Source organism: Rhopalosiphum padi, chromosome 1 (assembly GCF_020882245.1).
Source record: "Rhopalosiphum padi isolate XX-2018 chromosome 1, ASM2088224v1, whole genome shotgun sequence".
Classification (NCBI taxonomy): Eukaryota; Metazoa; Arthropoda; class Insecta; order Hemiptera; family Aphididae; genus Rhopalosiphum; species Rhopalosiphum padi.
In genome coordinates, this window is record NC_083597.1 from 7,915,675 (window position 1) to 7,933,459 (window position 17,785).

At 25.2% G+C, this 17,785-nt stretch overlaps 2 protein-coding genes and 1 long non-coding RNA gene across 4 annotated transcripts; 2 read left to right on the forward strand and 1 right to left on the reverse strand.

Moving 5' to 3' along the window:
- The first annotated feature begins 1,927 nt into the window (after positions 1 to 1,927).
- On the forward strand, positions 1,928 to 3,591 carry LOC132932051 (uncharacterized). The gene is made up of 4 exons (XM_060998242.1): positions 1,928 to 2,301; positions 2,526 to 2,797; positions 2,907 to 3,120; positions 3,192 to 3,591. Exons 1-4 carry the CDS (start codon positions 2,234 to 2,236, stop codon positions 3,442 to 3,444), a joined length of 807 nt encoding a protein of 268 aa, XP_060854225.1. The 5' UTR covers positions 1,928 to 2,233; the 3' UTR covers positions 3,445 to 3,591.
- Positions 2,486 to 2,960, reverse strand: LOC132932052 (uncharacterized). Its single transcript, XR_009662807.1, has 2 exons — positions 2,867 to 2,960; positions 2,486 to 2,785 (listed from the first exon to the last, which is right to left on the reverse strand). It is a non-coding gene; the product is annotated as an uncharacterized LOC132932052 (long non-coding RNA).
- Positions 3,592 to 6,528: 2,937 nt separating the features above from the next.
- On the forward strand, positions 6,529 to 14,945 carry LOC132917921 (erythroid differentiation-related factor 1-like). 2 transcript variants are annotated; one of them, XM_060978917.1, is made up of 20 exons: positions 6,529 to 7,551; positions 7,753 to 7,964; positions 8,038 to 8,143; positions 8,382 to 8,528; positions 10,455 to 10,592; positions 10,693 to 10,847; positions 10,925 to 11,181; positions 11,254 to 11,474; positions 11,541 to 11,685; positions 11,840 to 11,961; positions 12,024 to 12,187; positions 12,260 to 12,427; positions 12,486 to 12,721; positions 12,804 to 12,983; positions 13,067 to 13,299; positions 13,371 to 13,508; positions 13,577 to 13,731; positions 13,867 to 14,027; positions 14,108 to 14,360; positions 14,491 to 14,945. In XM_060978917.1, exons 1-20 carry the CDS (start codon positions 7,546 to 7,548, stop codon positions 14,636 to 14,638), a joined length of 3,345 nt encoding a protein of 1,114 aa, XP_060834900.1. In that variant the 5' UTR covers positions 6,529 to 7,545; the 3' UTR covers positions 14,639 to 14,945. The 2 variants fall into 2 exon arrangements, with proteins under 2 accessions (XP_060834900.1, XP_060834901.1); XM_060978918.1 differs by having other exon boundaries at positions 12,290 to 12,427.
- Positions 14,946 to 17,785: the final 2,840 nt, after the last annotated feature.

Consider the following 17,785-nt stretch of genomic DNA (forward strand, 5'->3'; position numbering starts at 1 on the left):
AAATTTGTTGAATGTGTATGGTTTAATACAAGAAAAAAATTATGGCATGGAGTATATTCTTTCATACAAAATCTCCCAGGATCACTTAGAAACTTTTTTTAGTGCAGTCAGATCAAAAGGAGGTTATAATAACAATCCTTCAGCAAAGGAATTTAAAGCATCCTATAAAAAGCTTTTAGTTCATCACCATGTTAGTGGATCCCAATATGGTAACTGCTTGCCAGAATCCATGTTGTCCAAATTGTACAATATACCTGATTCTATAGTAAATGAGAAAGAAGAACAATTAGAGATTTCACCCCAATACCGTGATCATGATTATTTTGATGTTTGTATAAAAGCTACCCCATATGTTGAAAATGTCACAGAGTACATTGCTGGATTTGTTGCAAGAAATGTTGTAAGAAAAATGAACTGTGAAATATGTAAAATGTTTCTAATTGATAATGACAATTCAAATTTATTAATTCAATTAAAAAACAGAAATAACGCACTTTACAAGCCTAGCAAAGATGTAAACTTTATTTGTTGTGTTTCGGAAAGATGGATTCGAAGCTCAAATTAAGAAGAAATGTATAAAAAAAATTTCATCAATAAATTTTATATAAAAATTAAATTACAAGTATATAATTCCATTTTTCGAGGTAGTATAATGGATGATCATGTTAGTAATCAAAATGTATTTACAAACCACAGAGATCAGTTAATAACAATAATAATAACTACTTTTATAACGTTAAGACTTTGACACATTGCCAACCAACAACAAAAGGAAACAATGGGAGTTAGAAAAAATTTACTAAACTAATTTTATTTAGAAATGAATAAGTAAGTAATAAAATAGTCAGTTTTTGATATTTATTTTTGAATAATTTCATATGTTTGATATTTATTATTTAGTTACAAATATATAATTATGATTTATGAATAACAATAAATAGTGGTCGTTTATTTTTTATGTAAAATTAAATATTTAATTTCAATTTCAAATATTATATATTTTCATTGCACAATACTTTTTAATACATTGAACGCATGGTTTTCTGGTAGCACTCGGCTGCATCACTGCGGTTTGTCGGCTTGCGACTATCAATGTATTTAGTATATGATGGGCCGGTCTATAAGTAAAAGGTCTATGGTTGTTACTCATCGCCTGTGATTCATATCGAAGACTTGTTGATAAAAATAACAGAAATCAGATTACAGCGTTGAAGAAATTAACCGTGCAGCGGGATCCAAGGAAATTAAAAAAGTGAATCATTGAACAACAAACAACTAAACAAATACAGATAACCTCAATAGTTTAGCTCGTGACACGAAAAATGGCTGGTGACCGCCACGAACCTAGCGGTCGTTTTACCAGTGATCCAGCAGACACTAATGTGAAAAAAAGTTATTATAGTGATCGCTCGCTGCACTAGCTCGGACAAAAAAAACGAAAATATCCCTTGACTTGCTATGCAACACCATCTCAAGTGGATCACTGTTTAACCACCGTATAACCATGCATATTACCTACCCTACCACTTTTATCATTTTTCATACTAGTGCTTATCACTCCACGTTTACAAAATTCCATCACGTAATTGTTTGAAGCTAGGTAATAAGCAAACCCCAGTTAGTTGTTGTATATAAGTAAAACCACGGTTATCTATTATCCCTGGCCCACTAATATTCGTGGTGTGCATTCGTGACGCTGATGCAGTTCAACAAGTATCTTACTATAGTAGTACCGTCTAATTGTATTTAATTATAATAATTAATAATATATTAAATACTATAATATTAAGTACCTATCTATACTATATAATATAATATACATTATAATTTCACTATTACGACTACAACTGTTGAAATATTGGCGGCGTACAGTATGAAGTTTTAAACCACATGATTTCGCGTTCTCTGTTCGTTATCGTCGTTGTCTCATTTGATGATAGTAATTTATTGTACTTATTCGTTATTTCCATAGATATAATAGAATGGACTGCGGTTAGAGAGAGATAACTTCAGCCAACATTGTGCAAAAGAGAAAACTATACATTTGTGGGCATTCATGGAGAAATTGATAATATCATTTTTCCATCATGAAAAAAACCATGATAACAAAATATTATTCTTATCAAATACTTTTTGAAATATTACTTACCTATTAGCTTTCTACTCATGAGTTAATACATAATATAGACTACTCCTAAAAATTGTTATTCATAAAAAAACAAACCAAATAACAATGGTTAATACTTATTGTGTGGTTGGGTGTAAAACCAGAGTTGTAAAAGGATGTCCAAGATTTCACAGGTACCCAAGATATTTTCAGTTGCATTTAAATTTATAACTATTATGGGATTAGTGAGGTCTCAAATTTTAAACAATTTCTGTTTATAAATGGATTTTGTGAAGGGTCTCCCCAAATAATAGTTGCTTCATGGTCCAAAGTATCTAGTTACGGCACTGTATGCTGTATAATTACTAAAGACAAAAATTAAAAAAATAAGTTTATTTATTATACATATTTTTCATAGATTTCCCAAGGAAACTGTAGATCTTAATAAGTGGATTAACACCATACAAGATTTTGATCCTAAGTTTAAGTATAAATCTGCAAATACTGTCATATGTGGTAATCATTTTGCACAAACAGATTATACTTTAAACATTGCTGGGACCAAACAAACTTTAAAAAAGTCATCAGTACCAAGTATTTTTCCAACCTGTGTTACTCTTGGTATTAATTTAAATGAAGATTATGTAACTAAACAACACTTGGTGATTTCTTCCATTTCTGAAAATACATGTAAGTTTATTAAATTAAAATTAGTAAATCATAAATTATGTACTGCATAATGTACACAAATAATATTACATTTAATAATTTTAAAAACTATTTTGCTTATTATTTGTAGCTGGTATTTCTTTGAACAATATTGAAGTCATTGATCTAAATGTAGATGATATTATGGTTGAAAAAAGTGTAACCTCTCCAATTTCTGAAAATGCACATAACTCTATAGCTGGTACTTCTTTGATAGCTTCTGAAAATGAAATTGAAGTTGTTAATTTAGATGTAAATAATATGGTTAGTCAAGACTTACTACTGACACCTGTTAAAAGACCAAGGTAGTTAATATTATAATAGTATAAAATGTAGAATTCTATAAGATCCAATAATTTACTTTTTTTTGTTTTAGAAAAAGAAAATGTTTTTTTGGGGACTTTAAATCTGAATCGGAAATAACAACACCAAGTGGCCGAAAAAAATATTGGATAGCCAGCCAAGAAAAAGTTAAAATATTAAAAAGGAAAAACAAAAAATTGAGAAATGATAACTTATATTTAAGAAATAAAATAAAAAATATTGAGGAATTAATTGAGCATTTGAAGGATAAAAATAAAATATCGGATAATTGTTTTACAATGCTTAAGGTGGGTTCTTATCATTAATTATACAAGGAAATTCACCAAATATGCTCAACCTATTTTCTAATCTAAATTTTGGATATTTTGTACCAATTATGGATTATCTTATGGCGAAAAAATCTTCTGTGTGAAGTTTGTATTAAAAGGTACAAAAGATTTCAAGTATTTGAAAATATAGTCTTTAAGTGTATTTAAAAATTGCAAAAACTAGAATTTAAATTATTTCATTATTAAAGGAAAAATGTGGTTTTTTTTACGATATTTTCAATTATATATGACTATATGTATGTATAATGTTACAATTTAAGAATACTCGTGTCTCACATTATCCAACAAAGAAAACAATAATAGTATAAAAATAAATATCTATTATATATTATATATTATACTATATTATTTTATGTTAAATATACAATATAATTACATATTTGAGTGTGGTTTTGTTTATTTATTTTTAGGAAACTGTTCCTAATGTAGAGTTTCAAATTTTAATGAGACAATTAAAACTGAAAACTTCAAGAACTATTCCTCCAGAAATCCGTTCCTTTGCCCTGACATTAAATTTTTATTCACCTGCAGCCTATGAATATGTACGTAAAACTTTCAAAATCTTGCCTCATCCGAGTACATTAAGAGGTTGGTATTCTTCAATTGATGGCAAACCGGGTTTCACAGCAGAATCTATAAACGCCATAAAAATTAAGGTTGATGAATTGATGAAGACCAAAGGAAAAAAATTAATATGTGCCTTATTAATGGATGAAATGTTTATTAAAGAAGATTTACATTTTAATAATGATAGAATTCAAGGGTATGTCAATTTAGGTTTAGATACAGAAGACTTTGATGGCTTACCAAAGGCAAAAGAAGCGCTAGTATTTATGGTAGTGGCTATAAATTCACGCTTGAAAGTTCCTGTTGCCTATTTTCTAATCAATGGAATGTCTGCTCAAGAAAAGGCAAATTTAGTTAATATATGTTTGACCAAACTTAATGATACTGGTGCTTCTATTAGAACACTGACATTTGATGGAACTGCTGCAAACTTTTCAATGGCTCGTTGTTTAGGTGCAAACCTTTCAGCAGATTCAGATTCCACATTCTTCAAACATCCAGTCAACAATGAGAATGTGCATATATTCTTAGATGCAGCACACATGCTGAAGCTATGTAGAAATGCTCTTGGAGACTGGAAACAGTTATATGATGACAATGGTAACCCAATAAAATGGCAATATTTTGAAAAACTTGTAGCAATACAAGATGGTCTTGGGCTCCATTTTGCTACAAAAATTAGAAATAGACACATAAATTATTTTAAAGAAAAGATGAAGGTGAGGTTAGCTGCACAGACATTTAGCCAAAGTGTGGCCGATGCAATGACCTACTGTAAAAATAATTTAGAACTTACAGATTTTAATAACTGTGCTTCAACTATCACTTTTTGTATCAATATCAACAACATTTTTGATTTTTTAAACACCCGGAATCACCTAAGTAAATCAGAATATAAAAAGCCATTAAAACTTTCCGATAATACAAATATTCAAACATTTATACAATCATCAATATCTTATTTGCAAAATTTGAAGTGTAAAGACGTTAAACAAAATAAATTAATACCTTTGGTTCAGTCTTCACGAAAAACAGGATTTGTTGGACTTATACTATGTTTAAGAAGTATATCTCATATCTTAAACCAGGCAGATATGTTTGAAGATGGTCACTTAGAGTACTTGCTTACTTATAAACTCTCACAAGACCACTTGGAGATGTTTTTCTCTGCAGTGAGAGCTAGGGGTGGATTTTCTAACAATCCTACTGCTGCTCAATTTGAAGCTGCTTACAAACGGCTAATAATACATACTGAAATCATGACTTGCTCCGAAGGTGCTAATTGTATGAATATAGATCTAACACCAATACTGTCAATTGGTTCAACCAAGAAAACACAAAAACCTAATTCATTCATAGACATACTTTGTTATGAAGATGGTGAAAGTGATGTAGATGATAATTTTGATGACATAAAGAACGGCCTTAAAAATGTCTTAAATAATTTTGATGTTGACAAAATTGAAATGTGTGTAACGGATATAGTGGAATATATAGCCGGCTTTGTTGTGAAAAAACTAAAAACTAAAATAAATTGTAATGAATGTGTAAAAGCACTTTTGAGTAATTCATCAAATAATTTTTTGTTGAATATAAAAAATCAAGGTGGCCTAATTAAACCTTCAACAGATGTTATAAAGCTATGTAAATTATCTGAAACAATTTTTAAAAGCCACAAAAATGAAATTAAATGTAAGAAAGATATAATTTCTTATTTAACAATAAAAGCTTCATCGAAAATTCAGATATCTACCTTATTTTCAAGTCTTTCGGTACATATACTTGATCAATCTCCCTTAAACAATCACCTGTTACAAATAGTTGCTTTAATTTTTAAGACATATTTTACATTACGCTTACATCATCACAATAAAACTCTTAGTCAACCTACTGAAAGAATTCGATCTCATTTAACTAAAACCATTCACTTCAAAGGTCAGTAAGAAATTATTATTTTTAAGTGTATATATAAATTTTTATTGTTTTGTGAATAATATAAGTTTTTTTAAATGTTTATTTCCAATAATATTGTAAGTATTTTGTTTTATGGACTTTGGGTCAAATACCTGTGATATACTGTTAGTGATTTTGTTTATATCTTATTTTAAATAATATGTTAATAAGTATTTTGTTCTATTAAGTTTGTAGTTTGGATTATTTAAGTTTGAATTGTAATATGTACCTATTATGTTGTTTGTATATATAATCACACACGTGAATATTCATTGAGTTTATTTCAAATTTAAAAAAAAGAAATATAAATCAGAATCTCAAGTTTAATTTATATAGTTTATTATTATTATACATCTTCAGGATTAACTTTAATGTCTCTATGGACCGCCAAAATACCTAACCTAATAAATATTACTAAATATAATATAAAATATACCTAATATAATTATAATAATAATAATATTCTATTATATAATATTAATTTTACTTATCCTAATAAATTATTGGATTTAATTATTAATCTAATAAGTAATTATCACATTCAAGAAATTAGAAAAAAAATTATTGAGTATCATTTAGTCATTCTTACCTTGGTACCGCTGTGATCATTAGTTATAATTTTTTTTTTGACAAAATAAGAAACAAGTGTTCTTCCTTTTTTGTTCCATAGTATAACTTCACATTTGAATAATAAAAAGGAACAATAATAAAAATATTTCATATTAATAATGTATATCATAGGCGTGTCTAGGCCTCATTCGCAGGTCGTGCACAACAGTGGTTTATCCAGGAGGATAGGATTACTGCACTAGAACTATCAATTTTAATAGTCTTATAAACGTTACAAGTCCACATGATGAAAATTAAAAAAAAAATTACTAATCACTATTCAGGAATCTATTGTGCATTGGCGCGAATGTGTTCACGAATCACGATAACAACCCGCATGTCTTATTTTAAGAATCGGAAATACAAGTTTAATTAATTAAATTAAATCTATGATCTGCAACAACTCACAAGCATAATACATCTAATTAATTATAGGTACATTTGAACTACAATTTATTAATTAAAGTAAACAAAATTGTTTGCTTAAGAATGAGAGTATAGTTAGAATGGTATAGTTAACCATTACTTTCATCAAATGTTAGCAGTAAAAAAAAAGTTTTGGGGGGATCTATCCGCCTAATCACCCCCTCAATTACGCCCCTGATGCAAATATGCTACAAGTCATCTGCCCTAATTATTCTGAATTAAGTCTACTTTAAATATTTCCGCTTTACTGTTTATTCCATGAAATTTAATTTGTAATCCATGAATCCATGAATCTGATTCTATCTCTCTCGCTCAATGTAGGCTGACTGATTCCTGTGTTGTGAACATAGGAAAGCGCAGTCCATTCTATTATGTCTATGGTTATTTCGCGTAATCGCGAGCTATATTATCATTACAGCAGTGTGAGACGATAATACCAAAAATTACTTGACAGTAGATACAAACCACCATTGTGTATCATCTATTTATCTGCCTATCCGTTTAGAGATCTAAACTTCGACCATGATGGTGAGTTAAACAATTTATTCTCGATAAGATTTGCTATTATTGAACAAATACCATGTTGATATTTTAATTGTGTGTTTCATAATAATCGTACTTTTGCAGCTATGCTTATAATATAACATTCAATCGATATCGATGTTGTCATTTTTTGTCTACTGTTTACTTTTCAGTTGTTTATGAGCAATTTACATACTTTATTTTTAGATTAAACAAAATACTCAGGACAGTACTTTAAACGACGAACATGTTCAATTTAAATCAAAAGCTGTTGTTGTGGTTTCAACAGTTCGAACACCCAATTGTATTCGTCATAAGGTTAACACTAATCTAAATTTGAAACCACAAAATTTTTTAAGTAACGAGGCTGAATCATTTGGTGTGCGGTGCGTGTCTGGTGATTTTCATGGACTTTCTAGGTAAGATATATAAGAAATATTTATCTTCACAAGTAACAAAACATTCAGTTTATATCGTCTTTATGTTGTTTAGTTTTGAAATGGCAAATATGTTTCTCGAAGACATTGGCAAATTGGACGTTGTGTCAAGTGCAGAAAATATTAAGAATCTTTGCAAGTTGCCATACAGTAAGAAATCTGTGAGTAAATGTTGTTAACTTTTTAAATAATTCTGCAAGTACACTATATATAAATGTATGATATAAAAATCATAAATATTTTGCTATTTTAAATAATTTTATTATTACATTTAAAAATAATTTTTTAAAATATAAATAGATAAATCTACATTAAGTATAATTTAATAATTCTAATAAATAAAATATTTTAATTTAATTGTGATGTCTTTAAATTTAAACAATTTAAATTATTTTAAAGGTTAGCATTATGGTACATAGAATTGGTAATACTTTACTTTTCGATGAATTTGATGTCGAGGAACACTTAACACAAGATACATTTGAGAAATGGGCCTGGTTAAAAAAATTCTTTTACAACAATATTGTAAAATCTTCTGGTACTAAGGTAAGCTAATACATATTTAGAGTAGGTTGATTGCCACAGTTGGTATTTTTTCATGGTCATAATTTATAATTATTGGAAAAACATAATTTTACATTATATTAATATAATTTTTATATGTGCTATATGTTACATAAAAACTAAAAAATAAGAGTGAATAATATGATAACGTTTCTTGAAGTGATAAAATGAAGAGAACCCAAATGGAAGGTCTTCATCATGAAATATTTACATTATATATGAATAGTAGAATTATTAACTTATTCTAGGGTCTAGAATTATATGCACTAAAACATACATGTTTATGTATTTATGAACTTATATGATTAAAGTATGCTAAGATAAAAATGAAAATACTCATGTATTAAATTGAAACATATTTAAAAATGTATTCAATAAAAATATATCAAATATTGAAATAATTTAACGGTTAATTTCTAACAGTTCTTTAAGTTATGTTCATTTTATATAACATTGTTTGTGTTAGTTACTTTACAATGCAAGTTCAAAATTACCATCACTTAGAAAATAGATTGATGTATTATTGTTTTATGTATTGTATTACTGTATTTCCAATAACGAACAAATTGTTTATTTTTTCATCGCAATTATAAAATATACCTATTGTATATATATATAATATTATAGTTTATTTTTTTCCATAATTAATGTTTTAATTTTATAATTTTACAAAAAATAAATATTTAACTGTAATAATCAAAAATTATTTTGCATATTTGAAACTTTTTAAGTGCATATTTTAAAATTTTAAATGCATATAAATCCGGTCTTTAAAAATATATAATATAAATCTTATGACATTCAAAACTACAAAACTAATATTATAATTCTTAATCGTTTTATTTCAGGATTAGAACTTTCCAAAAAAAATATGGTCAATAGTCAAGGTTATAAACACCTATTTTTTATTTTATTAATATTAATATTTAAATATTTTTTATTTATTATATTAATAGTAAATACACTGAATTTTTAATCTAAATAATAACTTAAGACACTAATTTTTGCTATAAACACTCGCTGACTAATTTTATTATAGTTTAAATATATACATACCAAAAAATATTCCTCCTCCCCCCAGGCAAAGAACTAAAGTCGCCCCTGAACTTTATATTTATCAAAGAGTCAAATACATTGAGGCATACTAGGTACACTAAGTAAATATATCAGGTTTTATACTAGTATTTTAATATTGACATAATTGTTGTGGTACACCTAACAAATTGTAATGGAATTTAAGACTTAGTGCATTTTTACTAAGAATCAGAATGTTCAATAGATTTTATTTTTAATTAGGAATTAAGTGAATTACCTTTAAGCCAAATTTGAACTATTTTATCAAATATTCAATTGTATCTAATTTCTATTTTCACCCTAATATACTTTAATAAATTTCAAGATTTATGACTTAAAAATAATAAAAATGTCTTATCAGATTTATTCTCATTTCAAATATATAGAAATATAAATTAAAAATTTTAGTATAGGCTTTAAATATAATCACAATTCGTGAATATTTAAATTTCATTTAACCTAATAAATACAAATTGGCCAAGGTATAATAAAGTAAATATATCTTTCAGTTTTTATTATTATATTATTATTATTAGGTACCATAATATCAATGTTTCAATCTGTTTAAAATTATGTTAGGGTGCATAAAAATTTAAAATATCATGTCGCCCTACAAAAAACAGGAAACTTACTCTTTTTGTATACAAATAAATATAAATCAAAGAATAAAATATTAATATATTATAATTAATAAGCAATAAAATAATTTCTTAGAACTTAAAATAATCTAAAATATTAATTCTGAAATTTCCTAGTTGAAAATACTAGTTTAGTTGGATATCTAGGAATTTTTAAATCTTACTGAATCTAAAATTTTGTATTTGTAAATAATAGGTTGAATGCATCACTTTTAAGAAGAATAATTCTAGAAAAATTAATCATAAAAATTTGGTATCAAAATTTTTGCACCATACCATTGGATCAGATTCACACAATGACCTAATAAAAAATGTTTGCAATGAAACTTCTCAAGTAAGTTTAACTTAAAAACATTATCAATATATTTTAATGTAATACTTAACATAATAATTTGTATATACATTATTGATAGTTAACTTCTCTTTTACTTAAGCTTGCACCAGAAAAAATATTTCCAGGTTTTCCTCAAATACATCGATTATTTAACCGAAATGTTTTATGGGATTTTGAAGACTTGCAAATGTTAATAGGTACAAATTTGACAATTTTTAGAAATGACAATAATTCATCTTTAAGCACAAAATTAAGGTTTAATATTTTTTTTACCAATATATTTTATGACTTTATACAGTAAGTAAATGCAAATATTATTTTGTCTATTTTAGAGACATGTCAAAATCTTTAAGTGTGTTAACTGGGATTGATTATTGGCTAGAAAACTTAATGAATGATATCCCTGAAATCGAAATTTGTTATCATATAAATGGTATTGTCCAAAAATATGAACGGGTGAAGACAGAAGATATACCATGTTTGAATGGCTCGACATTTTCTCCAAATATAATTAATGATAATATGCAAAAAATAATATTATTTTTACGATCGTCTACTATTGTTGGACATACACATTGGTTATTTAAAGGTATAATTAATTCTTTATCAGGATTCTTTGTAAAACTATGGTTTATTATGAATTGTATCCATTCAATTACAGGGAAAAATGATACGGTACAACTTTATAATTTGACAATATTATCTTCTGAATCATTAATTGATAACCCAAATCCATTTATGTTTCCAATGGCTACGTTGTTAAACCAGGTTACTTATAAATTAAAATATAACCCAGAAAATGAAAAACTGTATAATTCCATTACTATTATACATTTACTTAACAGTAACCTAGAATTATTAGATAAACATAAATATCCACAAGTAATTACTAATGACTCGTATTGTTTGTTAATATTCTTTTCACTGAAATTATTTTTCAACTTTTAGGTTGTTACATATGTCAATTACTTTCTATCAGATGTTTACATTACACTTGGTAATAATCCATCAAGCTCTATAAAAGAATTAACTAACTATAATGAAAACTCAGCTATTTTTCATTTTGATACTGCTATTGCATCATATAATTTTGGTAATGAGACCTATCCTGTTGATATAAAAAAATGAAAGTGTATCACACAAGAAAAAAAATATACTCCAAATTCATTATTCAATATAATTTTTATATATTTTTTTATTTGAAAACAATTTATTATTTTCAATATCTTTTTTCTTTTATTCATTAGTATCAGAAGACTCTACATCAAAACATAATTTAACTGCAATCAAATGTTTTTATGAGGCATTGTATTATATTGGAGGTAGTTTAAGTCATTTACTATATTTCAAAAATGATAAAGATATTATGGTATGTAACAAACAATTGATTTAATAAATTAAATTTAAATTTCAAATATTATCTTGAAAAAGGTTGAACTTGGACAAATATCATTATCTGAAACTAAACCAATTAAATATCTTGTTTCTGAAAAAATTGCAAATAATAAAACTCATACTAAAGGTATTCGAAAGAAAAATCAGAAACCAAACAAAGGGAAAAAAGTTTTTAAAAAAAAAGATGATATTGAATCTAAGTAAGTAGCATCTCAAAATAGTTATTCAAGTTGGATTGTTTTTAAAATTTTAAGTATTAAAATATTTTCTAGTCCTGGCTTTATTTTATTATATTATTTTAGATCTATTCCAACAAATTGGAATAATCCACCTAATGTTAAAAGCAATAATTTGTGTAATTTTGGCCTCAAGCAAATGCTCTATGAAAAAGCATCCAGAGCATATTTTAATTTAGCTGATAAATGGTTTGCATGCAATAAGTAAGATAAGTAAAAAATATTTTAGACTATTAAATGTTAAACTAATTTTTTTTTCTAGTTATGGACAAGCTTTAAAAAATTTTCGGCTATCACTTGAATGTCAATTACAGATTGCCCATACTGAAGAGAATTCATTCAAACATATATTAGAATGTTGTGGCAATTGTTCCTTGTCAATTATTAATTCTTGGGATAAAATAAAACAGTACATAAGTGAATTTGAAACTGATGAAATGTATGATTTTGAATTAAGAGAAATGTTGTTACATAATTCTAAAAACTGTACTAACAAAGGTAATAAAATAATATTTTGTGTTATTATTTTATTAATTACTTAAATTATATTATAAGAAATATTATATTAAAATCTTTACAGATTTAAAAGAAATACCAAAAAAAACCATTAAATCAAAAGAATGCATGTTAAATACAGCAAAACATTGTTTCTTACGTACATTGATATTAGAAACAGAAACTGAGAAAAAAATTACTCTGAATAAACGATTAGGCATTGTTTACTATCAATATACTACATTTTACATGAATGAAATAATAAGTAAGTTGTAGTATAATTTAAACTATGGATAATGTATAATTAATTTTTTTATTATATTGTTTAATATTGTATTTTTCATGTAGATGCCATTGAAACTAATACCCCTCTAACTCTTATAAAGTTAAAATGGCTTCAAAACCAATCAGAGCTTTATTTTAAATTGGGGAGTAATATATTTAAAAAACAAGGTGATAAGATTAATTTTAATATGATACATCAAAACTTAGCAAGTTTCTACCAATACATAGTACTATGTTTAAAAAAATTTCAAATGCCCATCAAAGAATTAATTAAAGAAGATAATATAAATTCTAAGGTTGGTTTCCATAATTTAATGATTAAATTTTAATTGATAATTTATGTATATTTATATATTTACAATTTAAGGTTATAAATATCTACATGAAACTTTTATTAGAGTTGGGTGACCGTGAGTCTGATTCAGAACTTTGGGATGAATTTAACTATGAATTATTTTCAATTCTGCACTGTATATCAAATCAAAACTATTCAATATTATCCAAAGTATGTAAGCAGTTTCTGGGTTGAAATAATACATATTTCTAATCAAAATTTTTTTTTTTGACATTTAGAACAGTTTAAAAAGCCAACAAAAATGTATTAAATCATATGAGGAAGCTTTGAAATATTGTGATTTGGAAAATAATACAACCAGAAGAACTGAATATGAGTTTAAATCAGCATGTATTCACTTTAAGCTAGGATCATTGTTTGCTATTAATTTAGAGTATGTAGACAATGTTTTTTTCATAATATGTTAATAGTAATCGTGTCTTGTGACTTGTCATTATTTAAAACAAATTGTTATGTTTTTATTAGATGTTATGAATAAATTTTAATTACATTTATGTTTATTTAATAGCAAATATATTCATATAAAGTCTCCAAAGGTTGATTCTGTTTTACTTCAAATTGAGTCTTACTATAATACTTCATTTGAAACCTTTTTTAAATTAAACTTTCCTTTGGATTGTCTTGAAGTTCTCTTAGAAATGATAAAACTAAACATGCGCTTTATTGATGGTATGTATGATTGGTATATAATATGCTCAAGTGTTATAATAATTAGTATCTATTTTCATTAATATTATCTTATGACTTAGGTACATTGCACGATGTTAAACATGTCAAATCTATTATAAAAACATTGAAAAAATTTAATAATGTACTTGAAAAATTTTTTAAAAATAAGGATTCATTAAAACATTTTCACATTGAAAATAAAATTGAGGACTTGGATGTTGGCAATAAGTCAAATTATGAAAAGAGAATATTTAAAAATTTAATAGATCTAAATGAAAATGTTTGCAAGTTTTTGAAGTGTATGATCAAGTTAGCCATAACTAAAATGTACAAGTAAGTGAGCTTGTTATTGATTATGAAATTATTGTATGTGTACACTATACAATTGTTTTAACACATGTAAAGATACAGTGTTTAAAATCAAATTATTTTATAGTAAATCAAAATTAATTTGTTCTTATAGATGGCTGGCTGATAATGAAGATGAACTGAAAAATATTTATCGTGTACTGTTAAGAAATAATATTACTGAAAATAACTATTCACAACTAATGATAGCTATAAATCAATTACTAGTTTTTTTGATAACGTGGGAGTGGATTTATATGTAAATGCCATCGAGATAGTTAAATAATTTACTGGAGTGTATATTTAATAGATGTGTCTGTATATCAAAAACAAATCACGCTTAAACATTTTTGATGGTAAAAAAAATATTGGTGAACTTGTAAATATGCAAAAGAAACTAAGCTTTTCAATACAATTTAGATACTTCTAATGGTCTGATTTTAAAAATTAAAAATTATTCATACTTATTAACAAACCTACTCTACATGTTAGATAAAAAAATAAATTGATTATCAATAATAATAAAAGTACAAACAAAATATTATATAATAATTTAACATCAGATAATGTAGTAAAAGGTGTTATAATTGCTAAAACCAATAATATTATTATCAAATATTTAAAATTAATATTGAATAAGTTTATTAATTACTTTTTTTTAGTTTATGTTCAAAACAAAAGTAGTTAATATTTTATTAATATTATTATAAGAGTTTAAAAAAATACAAATCACCATTTGTAGTAGAACATTTATTTTCTTAAACATATAAAAACTTATTTGTACACAGTCATTATTCAATTTAGAATATCAAGATATTATAATCTTTTTATATTATGCTGTGGGCATTTGGTTTTTTTCTTCAATTTAATATTTGTTAATATTGGATACTTGAGATACTTCAATTGCAAACTAAATTCTAGAATTTGAGAAAATAAATACATACAAATAACTTTATTTATTAAAAAAATAATAATAAAGCAGGCTGCCTTAATTTAAGGTTTTTTTTCTATACAACATTATTTTAAATATTTTTAATTTATATAATCTTTTTACATTTTTATTTTAAAAAGACATTTATATTTATATAGGTACTTATTTAAATAACTTATTTAGCATGGCACATTCTAATATTTATGTGGCTATGATTAAAAGAGATAAATAGACCATGCTCATGACTACGTGAACCAAGGTTTACATTTATTTTGCAGTGTGACTATTTGGAAAAAAAATAGGAAAGCATTAACTACTAAATAAAGACTAAAATATAGTATGTACACTATTAATTAGTCTAGTAATAACTGATTATTATTAAATAATAATACTTAAGCTTTTTAGGTTAAAATTAAAAATTAAAATAGTTTTTTAAGCTTATCTATATAACTTGGTTATATTTAAATTATTGACATTTTAATTATATTCAGAATTAATGTTAAAATTAAACAAAAATCAATCAAATAATATTGTATTCCTGTGTAAATTATCATGATGGTTTATTTTCTTATCTCTCAGTTATAAAAGTGATTTTAAAACCATAACATATTTTTATTGTCAGCATACAATATTGTTTATCTATCTCTTTGATAAGCACATTATTTTATTATTTTAATTTTAAATTGTAAACTTTAATTTATGTATTGGCCAAACATTATAAGTATTTTGATCATTGCTAATATTGTTTTTTTTTATTTTGTTTTCTAATAATAATAATTATTGTTGTTTTTTTTTCAATAATAATATTCTGAAAAATTATCGATGTATCAATATGTAATAACTTTAGTGACCAATAAATAAAAACACATAAAAGCAATACAACACTTGTGTTATAATTTTTATTTCTGTTTGTGTAAAATATATATATTTTTTACCGTAAGAATTAAATAAAAATTATACACCTTAGTATTTTAGGGACTTGATTAATAAAAGCAATATTGGAAATGTTACCAGACAATATTGCGAATACTCGTTTCTCCCGTATGTTTTTTGTTTGTACTCTATAAAAATATAATGATACGCAAGTACACAGATGTCAGATGAAGCCTATTATTACAATGTGCATTAGTGAAAATAGAATATTCTAAAATTAGGGATTTGTAATTTTAAATTCTTATAGATGGTATTTATAAAATATCAGAAGATTATTAATATATATTGAGAACCCATAGCTTTTTATTTACCTTATACTGTTTGTGTATACAGGGTGATTCTTTTATCATGAAACACTCATTATTTCAAATAGTACAGTTTTTACAGTTTCCAGTTGTTTAAAAAACCTTTTTTGAACATGATTTGAAAATGATATTTTTAAATTTTTATTTTATTTTTTTTTATTTAATAAAAAAATTATTTAAAAAATAAGAATAGTTTTTAAAACAATGAATGTTTCTTGATAAAAGAATCACCCTGTATGTATTATTGACCGTGATTCATGGGTATATTTAATTGATATAATTTTTTTGAATTGATGTTTTCAAAAATAGAAAATGTCATCAGTGTTGCTGGCTCCTTTCCTTTCATGTTTTTAGGTGATTTTTCATGATTTTTGTTTGAAAAGAACTTCAGTAAATATCCATGAAAGACTATCTAATATAACTCAAATTGAGTTATAGATATTGAGTTTAGGTATCTACTATTATGTAATTTTATATTACTACATTTTTCACCTGTCGAATGACCGTAGTTGTATACCTGAAACATAAGATATAACATACAGTTTAGAATTTCGTGACTATCAGACGTGCGATGTTAAGGAGATATGATAAATTTATTTTTGGGTAATTTACCGAGAAAAGTTTACGTAAATTTACCGAAATTCTGTAAATTCGGTAAATTTTGATAATAGGGACACCCCCAGGAACTCTTACTCCCTCTTTAATGAACTTATAATTATTGTAACGCTTATTTTTATTATTTACTGAATAGTAAGATGTTCATGGTACTAAACATTTAATGAATGACTTTGTATAAATACTTTATTGTAGCGTATTATTGACTTTTATATTTATATTTTAAGTTATTTTATATGTACATAAATATTAAAAATATACCTATAAAATAAATTCTAGTTTTTAGTTTTATTTGTCTTTTTTTCTAGTTATACCTATATAAATAGTTACAATTATAATTTAATAATAAAAAAAATGTATTAATAACATATAGTTGTAGATATATATTATATATTATGGTAATACACTATCAGTAGTTGTAGGCATGTTGAACTTTTACGTTTTAAGTTCATATTATCAACTATTCCATTCTATTGATATGTTATGAATATTCACCTCGTTAAGACGTTTAATTTTATGTGTCACATGCTAATTTTTTCGGTAAAAAAATATTTACCTGAAAAAAAATAATTGGTAAATTTACGTGGTAAAAATTTACCGAGCTTACATCTTTAATATAAACCAAG

Bases quoted from the DNA above. Each gene is read 5' to 3' on its own strand.
- LOC132932051 (XM_060998242.1), top strand. From the start codon at position 2,234: ATGGTTAATACTTATTGTGTGGTTGGGTGTAAAACCAGAGTTGTAAAA. The intron at 2,798-2,906 runs GTAAGTTTATTA...TATTATTTGTAG, and splicing joins TTCCATTTCTGAAAATACAT to CTGGTATTTCTTTGAACAAT. The intron at 3,121-3,191 runs GTAGTTAATATT...TTTTTGTTTTAG, and splicing joins ACACCTGTTAAAAGACCAAG to AAAAAGAAAATGTTTTTTTG.
- LOC132917921 (XM_060978917.1), top strand. The intron at 12,722-12,803 runs GTAATAAAATAA...AAATCTTTACAG, and splicing joins TAAAAACTGTACTAACAAAG to ATTTAAAAGAAATACCAAAA. The intron at 13,509-13,576 runs GTATGTAAGCAG...TTTGACATTTAG, and splicing joins ACTATTCAATATTATCCAAA to AACAGTTTAAAAAGCCAACA.